This window comes from Ischnura elegans, chromosome 3, assembly GCF_921293095.1.
Source record: "Ischnura elegans chromosome 3, ioIscEleg1.1, whole genome shotgun sequence".
Lineage (NCBI taxonomy): Eukaryota > Metazoa > Arthropoda > Insecta > Odonata > Coenagrionidae > Ischnura > Ischnura elegans.
This window is the reverse complement of record NC_060248.1, coordinates 135,195,684-135,210,442: the sequence shown is the minus strand read 5'-3', so window position 1 is coordinate 135,210,442 and position 14,759 is coordinate 135,195,684. Positions and strand designations below refer to the sequence as shown.

The 14,759-nt window shown below is 39.4% G+C and overlaps 1 protein-coding gene across 2 annotated transcripts in view; it reads left to right on the top strand.

Annotated features, from left to right (window-relative positions):
• The window catches only part of LOC124156620 (cleavage and polyadenylation specificity factor subunit 1), a 153,741-nt gene that overhangs the window by 122,664 nt on the left and 16,318 nt on the right, over nt 1-14,759 (top strand). For both annotated transcript variants that reach the window (XM_046531267.1, XM_046531266.1), the window contains 2 exons: nt 2,606-2,782; nt 4,256-4,388. In XM_046531267.1, coding sequence (XP_046387223.1) covers nt 2,606-2,782; nt 4,256-4,388 — 310 coding nt within the window. The remainder of the gene's footprint in view (nt 1-2,605; nt 2,783-4,255; nt 4,389-14,759) is intronic.

Genomic DNA, 14,759 nt, shown 5'->3' with positions numbered 1-14,759 from the left:
GGATACAACAACACAGGGCTATTAGTAAGGGCATCTTTTAACTTCTCTAAGGTTCACACGCAATCTTTATCCCAGTTGAACACTGCACCATTTCTTAACAACTTCGTTAGAGGCCTCGCTATTTCTGCGAATCCCACAACAAAGTGGTGATAATAATTCACTAGTCCTAAAGAGGACTGAAGTTCCTTCTCGTCGGTGGGGGTAGGAAATCCTTGCACAGCGGTTACTTTTACTGGGTCGGGTTGCACTCCATGCGTCAAAATCACGTGACCTAAATAGTACACCCTTTCCTCTGCAAACTTACATTTCTCAAACTTGAGCGTTAGCCCGCCATTTCTTAATCTGTTGAGCACGGCATGCAGCCATATGGCATTGCTCCACTATCGTCGTACTGAAGATTATCACGCTGTCCAAATACACGAGGCATTGTACCCACTTCAAGCCCCGCAGGAGGTCATCCATCATCCTTTGGAATGTGGCAGGTGCATTCCGCAATCCAAACGGCATCCTAGTGTAGTGGTAATGCCCACAGTCGACATTATCAGTCTTCTCCTGGTCATCTTTATGCATTAGTATTTGATGGTAACCACTTGTCAAATCCAGCGTTGAAAAAAATTGCGAATTACCCAGATAGTCCAAGGATTCAACAACATTGGGAATGGGGTACACATCAGGGACAGTGACCGCATTTAAAGCCTGGAAATCCACGCAAAACCGGTACGCAGGTTTTCCATCAGCCAATTTTTTTGGCACAATTACAATTGGGGATGCTCAAGGGCTGTCACTATGGACAATAATACCCGCTTTGGGTTGCTCGTCGACGAACGACTCCACTACGGGCTTCAAATGATGTGGCACTCGATAAGGCCTTCTGTAGATAGGGGGGGCACTGCCTGTGTTGATTCAGTGGGGCGTCAGGGCAGTAACTGGTAGTCTATCCTTCTCTGTGAACAGATCCTCGAATTCTTTTAATAGTGGAAGGATAATCTCCCTCTCATTGACATCCAGGTGCGCCAACTTTTTGCGGAACATTTCCCTGCTCTTGGCCGGCACTATCGTCCTCACCACCTTCCCGTGCATCTTGCCAGCCCCCGCTTCGTTGGGCTCCAATGTTGCAGCCATTCCTAACCTAGTCTCTCTACGTAGTTCTACCTCCTCAGGGCCAAAATTGGTTTCTTTCAGTGTGATTGACTGCTGCCTATCGACGGTTCACAGTCCCATCGTGACAACAGTTATCTACGGTCTCTAATGCAGGCTCCACTACATATGTCCCTGTACCAATGCACTTATCCACCATAATTCTCATAAGCCTCCCAGTGTTTGGCGGTTCTCTTAATTCTTCCTTGAGGCACGTTGGATATTCTTTACTCCCACCAACGTTTATCTCCTTCCGTCTTATATCCCCTGATTGCTGACCTGCAGGAAAATTTAGACGTGGGTCATATCCTTCCCTTCGGCAAACTAATAACTGAATCTCCCATCCCCACAAGTACAAAATCCCATCACACACGTCCAACACACCTTGATGTTTTGCCAAAAAGTCCAATCCCATGATGCTATCCACTCCTCAACTCGGTGAGAAGAATAAGGTGAGATTATAAATGTATGAATGGGCTGAGGGAGCAATGACTGGATCGAGGATGAGCACATTACCTGGAAATTCACGTGTAGTAATATACGTCCTCAAGTTCACGCGGTAAGACACCATTTGGAGTACCATTTAAAATCCATAAACTAATATGAAAATAAAGAAATAGCAAAGTAACTAACCTAAACGAATGGGGATGAGTTGTAGCAGTGATTTTAAAAAATTATAAGAAAGAAAAAAAAATTGACTCCACTGGGACACAAACCCAGAGTGCATGCAACAAAAGTCTCAGACATGCCTCAACCCACTCGGCTACGCCACTTAATGAGGATAGACTCAAAGGAAGTCATTGTGCACCAAATCTTTACATGTGAATATCTCTCGAACGCTATGTGGAAGAAATCCATGACACTTTTTCTACCTTATCTGTATAGTTTCAGAAAATAACCTGCGCATTAAGATCCCGAACATCTCCCTCGCAATGTCTCCTGTTGAGAGAACTGTTCCCCCCCACCAGCCTCCCACTCCCCTTCTCACTGAACTAGCTTACACAGATTATTTTGTCAATGGCCCCCTTCCCATGTGCTCCAGAAGGATGTTGCCCACCTCTCCAAAGGAAAGCATAATTTGTGCGTGCTACATTTCAAAAAGTCCAGGGGTCTTGGTATTGTGTGTTTATAGCACTCACATGGTAATGAACTATCAGACAACTGAAAAGCACTGATTATGCATCCTTTTGGAGAGGGGGCACAGTGCAATGAACGAAAAACAGGGATAATATTTTCATGGCAATATATGATAATATTTGCATGTAAAATGTATATAGCTTGTTCCTTGTTTTTTTGGACGTGTATTATATCTGGTTCTGGCATCAATTCCATTTAATTGGTGGTAAACTATGTTGTAGTGTAACTAAATTTGGTTTATGTACAATACCATTGTCAATTTAATATTGTATTGAAACGTTCTTTCTTATTTTGATTAAACCTTTCAAGATCTATTTTTTTCTATTTTCAGATATACATTTGGCAATTAAAAGATAACGATCTTGTTGGTATTGCATTCATTGACACCCAAGTGTACATACATCAGATGCTTAGCATTAAGTGTCTTATTCTAATTGCTGATGTCTACAAGTCCATTTCCCTGTTGAGGTTCCAGGAAGAGTATAGAACTCTTTCTCTTGTCAGCCGAGTAAGTATAAAAATGTAATAAATTTTCATCCAATAATTACACAACTGGGAGCTGTTTTTCTTTAGTTTAATGCCAGGAGAATAACAGGAAAGTTTGCCATCAATATGTTAACCATGCTAAAAATTCGGGATGGACGGATCCAGGATTTTTTACAGATCCAAATCAGGATTGCATCCTTGATTTCAGGTGTTAGATCTTCGGATATTTTCGGATCGAAATGCATTTTCAAATTCCTGCTATAAAACAGTAATTATTCAAGTTTCTTCAGGGTACTTACAATATAAGGAATGCTATTTAGGTTGTAATACACATTTTTTTATTTTCAAAGTTCCCTTACACACGTTTCCCCTGAATTTCGTCACTTTTGTTTCAGTCTCAGATGCTTCACTAGTGGTGAGGTGGATTTTGTACTTCCGTGCGGTAGTTTTACACAACAGTGCATACACGTGGCATATTGACTTCTCTTTTTCTCAATAGTAAGTGTTTCCTCACTATGAAAGAAATTTTTTTCAGCATATCATTAAATTAAATTGCAACTGCACAATCTGCAGCACAATTAAAATATTTAGAACAACATTGTCGTCATGTGTGGCAAGGTGCGAGAACAGAACGAGACGACTGCTCAGCGAGAGGAAGGGGTGGGCGGGAGGAGTGGATGGAGATGGAGGGGGAGGAACGCACTCCCTCTGTCTTTCAAGCAACTAGGCAACGACAAGTGAGCCTGGGGGCAAGCACGTCTGATCCTCCAAGTCTGTGATGCCGTAGGCTTGAAGGCAAAGTCGGGCGAGCTAAAGATGACATAGGCAGTTTGCATTTCCAGTCTGTCTCGACTTGTGTGATTGTGCTCATGCAATGCTTGTTTCCTTGAAAATTGTGATGTTTGGACAGTGTTGAATATTGGTATAGCCTTGATGTAACTAGGAAGCTTTGTGTCAATCAATTAGAGCTTAAAAAGCATAAATACTGTCAGAAATGCACCGTGTTTGGTCTCATTCTTTTTTTAAATCTTGTGCATGTCATCCAATTGTTGAAAGCTATCATTGTTTCATGAGTAGCACAAGCATCTCTGTGCATTGGTGAATGCAAAGAGAGGATCAGAACTCTATCCACTCTAACATTGGGTCTCTATTGCATTCACTGATGCTTTGCTTTAAAATTTCCTCTCCTGATTCAATGCTTTCCGCAACCTTCGATCCGATGTACATGGTGAAGGGCATTCTCAAGATAATTCGATTCGATGTATCCGATTCGACCATCCCTACTAGAAATATCTCCAGGGAGGGCATATGAAATCATTCTTGTACTTTAATAGTCAATTACTTGCTCTGATTTTTATTCCAAGGTTAAAAAATTGTTTTTCTTTATCAGTGTATGAAAGAAAATTGGGTCATCATCATATTAACCTTTGGTTGATTTGTAAATTCTCAAGTCTGTGTTCTTTGTAAAATTGTGCTGAATCTTTTTTTTTTTCAGGATTATCGGCCAACAGAAGTGTATACTATCGAATTTCTCCTTGACAATACTCAAATGGGCTTTCTAGTGTCAGATGGGGAGAAAAATCTAGTGTTGTACATGTATCAACCAGAAAGCAGAGAGAGTTATGGAGGTTAGTGAAATTTTCTTAATTAATAGATATCTTCCTTATATGGGCATCATGTTTTTAAATATCATATTTCTCTGAGTTTAGTTCCTCCCACCCCCTCATTTTTCAGAGTGAGCTTTTGAACGAAAATTCCCTGGTGCAAACAAGCCTTGAAGCTTAAGCTATGTTTTGTGCTCATGGTATGCAGCTGAATAAATGTACTATCATGTTTACAATAATAGTACCTATCTTATTAATTGAGGTTTTAAACTGCATTCTCAGTTATGAAATTCATTTTAATTAATGCTTTGCATTTTATCCTATGTTAAGCATGAGAAGCTTTTAATTTTATAGTTCTTTTATTGGGTAATTTTAACACTAGAGGTGAAAAAGTACCCATATTTCCTGTGAACTTTGCCTAATCACTTCTCTTATAGCCTTATACATCAGAAATTCTTGTTAATTTTGTTATTTTTAAAGGTTTTAATTTTTAAATAAGAAGGGAAAAGTGCTCACTTTTCATTTTTATTCACACCACCACTTTTGAAGGGCTTCCAAAACCATAATGAATCACTACATTAACATAATGACATAATTTTAGTGAGATAGTGTTTTTTTATTATTAAAAAAATTTAATACTATAAGTTGGATTTGGACATGAGTTGACATTGTCCTGCAGTAATTTATTTTCAGCAATGAAAAATTCTAGAGTGATGTTGATATCTTTTCATGGCATTCTTGATGCTAGAAACTCACAGAAACAATAAGGTATTATATTTTGGTTTAATGAAGTGAAAAATTAGCATCAGTTTTACTTTGGGATTTTATACCCTTGGTTATTCAGATGTATGACAAAATAAGCCACATAAAAAAGAAAACATCGCGGATTACCTAATTTGAGAACTACAGTAAACTCTCGATTATACGAAGCAGGATTTTACGAAGTTTTCGATTATACGAAGTGATATTGCGGTCCCGGCGAAAAGCCCATGCTAAATACATGGCGCTATTAGATTATACGAAGTTTTGATTATATGAAGTTTCGATTATTCGAAATGTTTTGAAATTACGAACCTCGGCTCGGTCCCCAGTAGCTAATGGCATTCGTATATACGAACTACGGTAAAATAGTTGTCAATAAAACTAGTTACGTCGGCGTAAGTAGATAAAAAAAATCAGCGCTTCCAACTGTGGTCCATCAAAAGTTTGAAATGCTAAATGATAGCGCAACTTTGGAGAGAAAGGGATCGCCTAAAACCTCAAGGAGGGAATTTAAGGGAAGTAGGAGTTCTGTAAAAATATATTGCGACTGACATAAAGCCCCTCTTTACATGCCTATTCGTAAAAATCGCATCGACAATACATCGTAGTTTAACATGTCAGGAATGTCACGTGGAGTATTTCGTTCACTCCTACTTAACCCTTTACACTGCTGTGAACGCACCTGGTACGTTCTGCTGTGAACGTACTTCGAAGACTACTTTACTACTTTTTGCCGAAGCAATTCGAAGGGTCCCTAATCCAGGACCCTTTCCTCGACGAGCTCACCCTCGCTGGCCCCTCTCTTCGACCCTCAGAGTGGGGGGCCTCCCTCCCCAAAAGTGATCGCTCTGACTGCATTTTGAAAATCTATCAATCAATGCCATCATCAAAAAATGATTGTTTGCATCGCACTCTTGCCAATAATCAGGCATTCGAGTACGTCTCTGAGCCGTGTTTCTGCGATGAGAAATAACGATTTTGTTAACTTTGCTAAAATGGCCAAGTTAATAAAATTGTTATTTTTCATCGCATAAATACGGTTCAAAGACGTACTTGATTTCCTCCACTACAATCGCAAATTTCTGGAAATCGGACGGATTCCCTTTGATAGCGAATCATGAGGATGTTCTCGAGGTTGGTAATTGATACAACTAGCCTACTAGAAATTCTACTGCTACAATATCACGGCTATGGTTGATTTGTTACGTTATACCTTCAGGAAGCTACAGCGGATGAAATCGCGGAGGAGATTAGAGGCTTGAAAGATGATTTTGAAAAATGCTTGGAAAAAGCAGGAGCACAGCGCACAACATCAAACGATTATATTGTCCTAGACGATGATCTCCAGGTTTGCGACAACGCGAAGCCGCTACGTCGGAAGAAGCAGCGGCCAGGACTAGTCATAATAGCAGTGACAATGAAGATGAAAGTGAGGAAGTAATTTCACCAAATAAAAAAGAAGTACATGCTGCCCTCCAAACATTAAGATATTTTGATCTGGCTAACAAGTTAGGTCCCCAATTTCATTCCCATTTATGCAAGTGAGACACCATGGTGGAAGCGGCGATGGAGAAGGGCAAAAAGCAAAAAAATTAACAGGTTTTTTTGGGCAATATCTTTTCGTGTATATATTAGCCTTCCTGAATAATAAACAACTTAAATATATTAAGTATTGGGCTCTATTTACCACCGACTTATTTTTCAGACTAATCGTAATGAAGACTCACTTCTAACTCGAACCATGAACTTTCTTCTCGCACGCCTCCCCGTTCTCCCATGCCAAGAGATCTTTCTTTCCAAAGTCTTTGTTTACTCCCTCATGTGGCCTTCTGCTGATCTTGCTGACACCCAGCTTACGCATCACAAACCCCTCCTTCCCCAGCATTTCCCATTCACTCCCTCCCCAAGGTGACAGGACCTTGAGTGCGTCGTAAAAAAATACGGCCCCCAAACGTAGACTGAGGCAGAGCTGAAGGCCCTATCCTCACCCTTCTTTCTTCTGCCCCCTTCACCAGTCATTATGCTGACCACACTTCTTTCCTCAGGCAATCCCCATCCCACTCTTATTCACCCCACCCACTAGGAACGTTCTCCAAACTGTGGAGAAGGGCATGGTTCATCTTCACCGGCAACGGTGGTAAGTTTTTAACTGGAGAGAGGCTGAAGAAGTATCTTCCACTATCGGGGAAATGGTGCCGTACTTATAATTGTCTCTCTTCTTCTCTGCTGACTTTTCTATTTAAATTATTTTCTTTGCTCTTTCCACACTATATTTATTTACGATTATGGCACGCTTATTTTTTTGTGCTAAAACTAAGAAAATCTTTTCTCTATGTCAGTGATCCTTTGCAAAACTTTCAATACAGTGGAGAAAGGAACACGAAAACTAAATGAGGTGAAGGTACAGGTTTTTGCGTGTCATTTTTGGGAATTCATGCATGTGAACCAATACTTCACACCCATTGAGAAATGATGAAATGTCTCTTGTAGGAAAACAATCAATGTGGACAATAAGGTTTCTCTCTTTATTTCTCCGATAACGGAAGATGTTTCTCCTGTCGTTTTCCGGTTGGAACCTTGCTCCTGTCGGCATAAAAGAAGAGAGACATACTATATGAACATAGCACCTCACACCCGGTATGAAGAATATGGTCCTGATGAAGAATAAAGTCTTTCATAGCAATGTCTGCAAAGATGATGGAGCACATTAGCCGGATGGAGAACTCAAACAGAAATTACTTCAAATATTCGCCAGAAGATAATCATATCCTACGTAATTTATGATCGTAACTGAATCTCAATGAAAATAACTATTTGAAAAGATAGCACATTCAGCTGAAAATACGGAGTAACTCGAAATATTAACTTACGAAGGTTATTTTGGAAACGGGTTAAGGCCCTCGTTTTTATTTTTTTCTTGTCACTGAGCGATAGAGGGCGACATAAATGGCGGTTAGGCCAGCTGGCGCTAAAATTCTGTGGGTGTTGGAAACAAATATCTATCTTAGGCGTACTTAATAGTTGCTATTCGCTCCTAACCACAAATTTATAACATTAAATTCTTATCATAAACTTTGCAATTCATTATTTGATTACGTTTTCTAAACTGGTCGGGAATTTCTTAAGCGAACGATCTTTCACAGCATAAATCGATAACAAAAAGTTTTTTCTAAGAATAATACCATGAATAACCACCTAACGTTTAAATAAGGCCACTAAAGGCAAAAAAGGGCGGAGGAAACAAAAGCGAACATTTTTTTGTGACTTATGAAAAAGGTTTGAAATTACGAAACTCGATTTTACGAAGTGCCAATTTTCCGGTCCTACTGACTTCGTATAATCAAGAGTTTACTGTATTTAGCTTTCCAGTGGCCGGTCATATCAAGGCATCATACCTTAGCCAGGAATGGAGCATTTTATCATCATGAATAATCAGGCTTAAGAATGAAGTCTCCATTTGTTTGTGATAGCAAAAGATGACCATTAGCAACAATTGCGTGTATTTTAAACGTTGCAAATTGGTGAAATGACTGAACTATGACAGCAAAAAAGACAAAAAACTAATTTCTTCAAAATCCATCATGAATACCCTCTTAGTGTTCCTGGGGAGGCACTACAGCAATTGGGGAAATAGCAATGTAATTGACTCCTCTTTTTATCTTGGTCTCGTCGCAAGGATCCAAGCATAATTTGGAGATTGTTGAGTCAGTCGATTGGCAGCCATGGAGGAGAGGAAATAGGAGGTTTAGTACCTGAAGAGAGATGCAAACATTCGTGTATATGCATGCGACAATGATTTGAGTTTTGTGGACTAAATTTCACTGCAAACCACAGTAGAACAGACGTAAAAAACACTCTCGGGGCTTCCAAAACCCATGTTTCCATCCACAGGACTTCTGCATTAGTGGTGACAGACTGGTAGACAGCAAATGACTGCAGGGATCTGCTGTAGCTTCTGCATTGTAGGTTCTGCATGTTGTAGTCATGGCATTTTCAGTCTCTGGCTTTTTTGAGTTGGAGACTTTTTTGCCTTCATTTGCTCGAGAGTCCTTAGCTCGATGGCGTGATTGGTTACAACATACCTAAGTCAGGAGGCCCACTCGTAGAAGGAAGGCTAAAATTTTGGGGGAAGGAGACTTAAAAAAGTCTCACATTTATGGCTGATAAGTACTTAGCAAGTGGAAATTCTTATTTTACTAAAAGATAAAGAGTTTCATGATCACAATGACTTGCTTCTAATTCTTAATAATTTTGCAATTAACAATAAAATATCTCAAGTAGCCTTTGTAAATGATGAAATAGCAATTAATTTTGTCCTGCATGTTGTATTTTATACCTAGAGATCCATGAAATTCGCAAGATGCGATATTGCAAAATAACGCCAAATCAGTAAATAAAAACGAAATTTCTCCTTTTTCGCAAATTTTAGGTGAATGAGCAAAAAAATCACAATTAATGAGTCATAATTTTTTAAAGCCTAAGCCTTCATTGTTCAATGCTGCTGACATGAATTCGATCTATCCTCGTTCAATTCCAAGATCAATTGGCTTGTTTTGTCTCGCGCATATTGCATTCACGTAATAACGCGCACTGTAGTGATGTCTACACCGGATTTTGCCGTGAAATTAATAGCCATCTCTCTCTTTGCCTCACATTTATCAATCCTGAAATTATTGGAAATATCTAGAATGATGCAATGTCTCTCCTGAAGAATTAGATATTTTGAATTAATAAAGTGCTGAAAGAAATTTAACGCGGCCGCCAAAGAGTGGCAGTGTTGAGCAGTAATTCCGGTACCTCACCGCAGCACAGTAGACAGCATTATCAGATAACTTCTAGCAGGAAAACCTTAAGTGTGGGTCTAACTTAACAATTTTGTAGACTTAAACACCGCCATTGGCTGAGAATGGAAGGCCGCTTTCAGATGAGATGACTTTCCGCCTGCCACCGTTCACAGCACAGCACACGGCATGGCGAGTGAGTCGTCTCGTGTGAAAGCTGCGTGAATTTCAGATTGTCTTACCGTGAATGGTGGCCGGCAAAAAGTTGTTTCATCTGAAAGCAGCCTGTAGCACTGCCTGCATTTCACGCTGTAACGGCACACCGTCAGGCCGGATTGCAATGGGCGCCATGGAGAACACAGTGGCTGTCGTCAGCACTGTGCCAGCGTGATTCATCTCATTTGAAGACATGCATAGAGACCTATCATTATTTGAAAGCACAAAGCGCTAGCAATTGGGGGAAGGGAAGGAAGGAAAAGAAATGATACGAGGACGGGGGTGCTAATGATTAGTGGACGGAACGTCGGATATTCGGTGCTTTACTTACCTTTAATGCAAAAAAAAATCATTTTGACGCACCCCCAGTTCAAGTTTCTTTGAATGCGATTGTGTTTAGTTATGCGTGCTTCTTCCACTGCCTTTCTTGACCCATTGGCAACAGCTGTAATCAATACAAAGCCATTTTGTTGAATCTAGCCACTACGTACCTCCTCTCAGCACCTTGGTGAGGGATATCAAAAGGGAGTCCACGACTTGAAAAATTTTGGCCAAAATGTAAGTTACACATTACTCATGGTTATACCATAGAGTAAGTATATATAGAGAGCTCACCACACGTACAAAAATCGTGTACGTTTTTGGTGTAGTTCTAGAGCGATTAACCAGATGTCACTAGAAGAATTTTGGCAATTTTTTTAATTTGCTCGTTCCACAAGTCTAAAAATATATTCGAAGCAGAAAGGGTTGCTACATTAAGTGGAGACATTAATTATTCGATTTTGTTTATAACAATTGTTATAAAAAATATTTTCTCGAATTTCGGCTAGTTACTTGACTTTTCCGAGTTTATATTCCTAATCCATTTTCCGGCAGACTGTTCTTAGTATAAAGTTGAAACTTGCAGGAAATGTTCATAGAACATTTTTTTCCATACTAGTAAACTTTAATTTGTTCATAACTCAGTTTCAACATTGTTATGTGTGTTTACATATCTTTCGGACGAAAAATTTGGAATTTTGCAGGGTAAAAATCAATCGCCTGCTAACTTTCGTATCTTACGATATAGGTCCATATATGCTGCGTATGAAATTTGGACAAAACTATAAATTTATTTTTGGTGAAAGAGTTGTATCTTTATCTCAATTACGAAGGGAGTTATGCATTTTTAATGGCCGCACCTCGTCAGGCTTTCCTTACTGGCCTGGGTCTACGCAGAAAGCTCCCGCCTCCTAAGGAGTTCGTTTTGCCATCAGATAGGTTGGCGAGGCAAGGGTTTTGTTTTGACGAGGAAGAGATTTTCCGTGAGGGAAGATCTTTTCGCTTCAAGAGACAATATAAATCTTATTGATGGTCATCGCATCGTTGAACGATCAACATATCGAATGAAATACATTTCGCGTAGTGTGCTTCAGAACTTCAGATAGGAAATACCTCACTTTGGTGAAGTGTAAATGCTATTTACAACACCAAGTGCGGGAATATTACAATAAAAAGGGAATGCGAGATTGGATCTCTACACTGAACAACAATGCACTGTTTGCCTTTCGCTAACGGTGATAGCCTCTTCACCACAGTTGGTAACTAAAGCTTAAAAGTATTTGGTAATGAATTCTTAAGCGCGCAGCTTCAAACGAACACAAAGAGGTATGGATCAGCAGTAGCACTTTTGGGAATAGGGGTGGTCGGTGACCTTGATTTGTTTGCTCGATAGCGGGATAAGTAATGGCCCATTCTGTTACCACGTCGAAAATGGAAAGGTTTCTTTCGGCTGTACCAGTTTTCTACTTCAGGTCTTACGTATGGGGCCGGGGATCATCTAATGCATGTTTTTGTCTTTCCTTGAGACCTTATTCTGATCATAGTTATGATAATCGTCGTCTCGTCAATAACAAGACGCATTGTCGTTTGAGGAAAGTTTTAAGTGTTAGCATTTAGTTGAGGTTCTTAAAAGTAAAACAAATAGCGGCTGGAATAGGGTAGTTTCCTTCATCAAAGAAAACGAAAGGCATTGATTGCGATTCGTTACCCACCATTAATGTATTCAAAATATACAAATTATTTCGTTTTAGAAATAGCGGTTTAGACGAATGGCAAGGGTCAAATTTTATCATCATTTGAAAAAGGCCAGATTGGCGCCCATGAGATTCCACTCCACGTGACGTCACAGGGACCTAGTTTCTACACGAGAGGATAGGAGTTATACATCGTCTGAGGTTACCAATGCATGCATGAGGCACAGAGCTCAGGGAAACATGTCTTAATAATCACCTACTAAAACTGGCTAAGGTCGGAAAGTTTTCTTCGTTTGATAAGGTATTAATAAACCTTTTTTAAGCCAAGCGCTACCATTCAGCAAGGTACTCAGCTACCCGCTGGCAGCCTGCGACGTATCAGCGCTAAGCCTCGCCTCAAGGTCACCTCACCGGGTGGGAGGGGGAACCAGAAATACGACGTACGGAGATATTTCCCGGCATTCATACTTGAGCGTCGCGTTTTCGCGCGCTTGAAAACTTTCACTTTTCATTTAATCGCGAAAAATAGATATTGTCATTTAAAAATGTAAAAGCATGAAATACGTACTCCAGGAGTAATAATCTTTCGATTAAGGCAATAAAAAAATAATAGGAAACCACCCTATTGGGCCCGGGTTCACTCATTGCTTAAATTCTTGCCTCATTATATGAATGAATCCCTTCTCCCAGGGGCCGAAAAACTAAATATCCAAAGATACATTTTACGCGGTGAGCTTTTATATGGCAATATCGAATGGAGTATTTTTGGCATATTCTAATTGTAAGTTGCTGCGGCACTAGAAAAATATGGCGATTCAAAACTATCCGCCCTCCCCTTTTTCGGAATTAAACCTCCTATTATGCAGTTTTGCGTATCGAAACTGCAAGCAAAATTTGCTTCGTAGGCCTCATGGGGAATCCTAATTCGTAGGCTAAAATATGTTATCGTGTTAGAATCTTGAGTTATCCATTCATTAATTGTTATAAAACATTTGATTCTATGTATATTAGATATTGATTGCTTTTCGTACACATTTTAACAGTCCAAAACCTATTTTTTGTCTTTGATACCAAGTTATTCATTTAAATACTGATTTTCAACACTAATACAGGATTTGTTATAATCATGCAACATAAAGTAGGTTCGAAGATTTTCGCGGCGTTGATCAGATTATCTCTGCATTCTCTTCGGGTTTCCACCGCGTCCGTTGAAACCCGAAGAGAAGGCAGAGATCATGCAACATAAAGTTTTAAGTCAAAACTTCGAACTGCAACCGATCTGTTGACGAGCCTTTCCGGAGGTACTTCCTCTGAGTGGCTGAAATGTCATCTATCAATGATTTTCCCGAGGTGTAACCCTCATTTTCTTCCATTGTTGGGGACTTATGTCCCGACGAGTAAAAACCAGTGATGTGTTTATAGAAGGTTAAAAAACTTCCATCTGATGTAAAAACATTTCGACGGAGTCGACGTACAAGTAGCCCTCCGGCGCGAGAATGTAGGAAAATAAAATTGTGCAATATATATAATTATATTACCTTTGCTAATCCAAGTACATCTCACCGTATGAAAGTTAATCACAACCAAGTTGATTTTGATCAATCAATTAGAAGGTAAACGAAGAAGATTTTATTATTTCCAAAGCAGAAAAAAGGAACAGTGTGCTAATCCGTAATGAGGTCTCATGCATCGCCAAATGTGATGATGTGTTGGAGGACACCTCATTCGTGATTCTCCCCCGTGATCCAACGGATAGATTCCAAAAAAGTGTTAAAAAAGCTTTATCTTCCTGCTGTAATTTTATAAATTAGCCCCTAAATTAAATATCATCTTTAGGCAATTGCCTGGTTTTTCACCAAAATATAATATTAATAGCCCCATAATTTTGCCACAGAAACTTCAACACCTAATACGTCACCATCCAACTCCAAGCTAGTTTCATTTGACCTAAAAAATCTATTTACTTCTGTACCTGTACAAACAACTTTGTTACTTATTGAGAGACCACAATATTAAAATCAGTGTGTCTTGTGAACTTCATTGTCTAATGGAACAGAGTGCCAGCCAAAATTATTTTTTGTACAATAAGAATATTTATCACCAAACAGACGGCCTTGCGATGTGGTATTCCCTTTCACCTGTAATAACTGAAATATTTACGGACAATTCAAAACGCCAATTATTTGATTCGGGCATTCTATCTCATCTAACATCTTCTGGTACCGCTAAGTATGTTGACTACATCATTTGCCGCTGGACCGGAATTGTCAGACAATTAGATAATTTTCTGAATCTTTTAAATCCTCGACATCCTAATATTACCTTCGTAGCAGAAATAGAATCCAAAAAGCACCTAAACTTTCTCGATCTCTCCATATCCATAGTTGATGACAAACATGAATTTGGTTTATACAGAAACCCTTGTTATGGTGATACAATCATTCCGAGTTACTGATGCCATCCGACCTCCCAAAAGTTATCCTCCTTCCATTCTATGTTACATAGATTGGTCAATATACCTTTAAATGCAGTCAACTTCAATTGTGAACTTTCCACAATGAAATCAATTGCAATTTCAAATGGCTACAGCTTTAATACTTAAACTAAAATCCTTCAGAAAA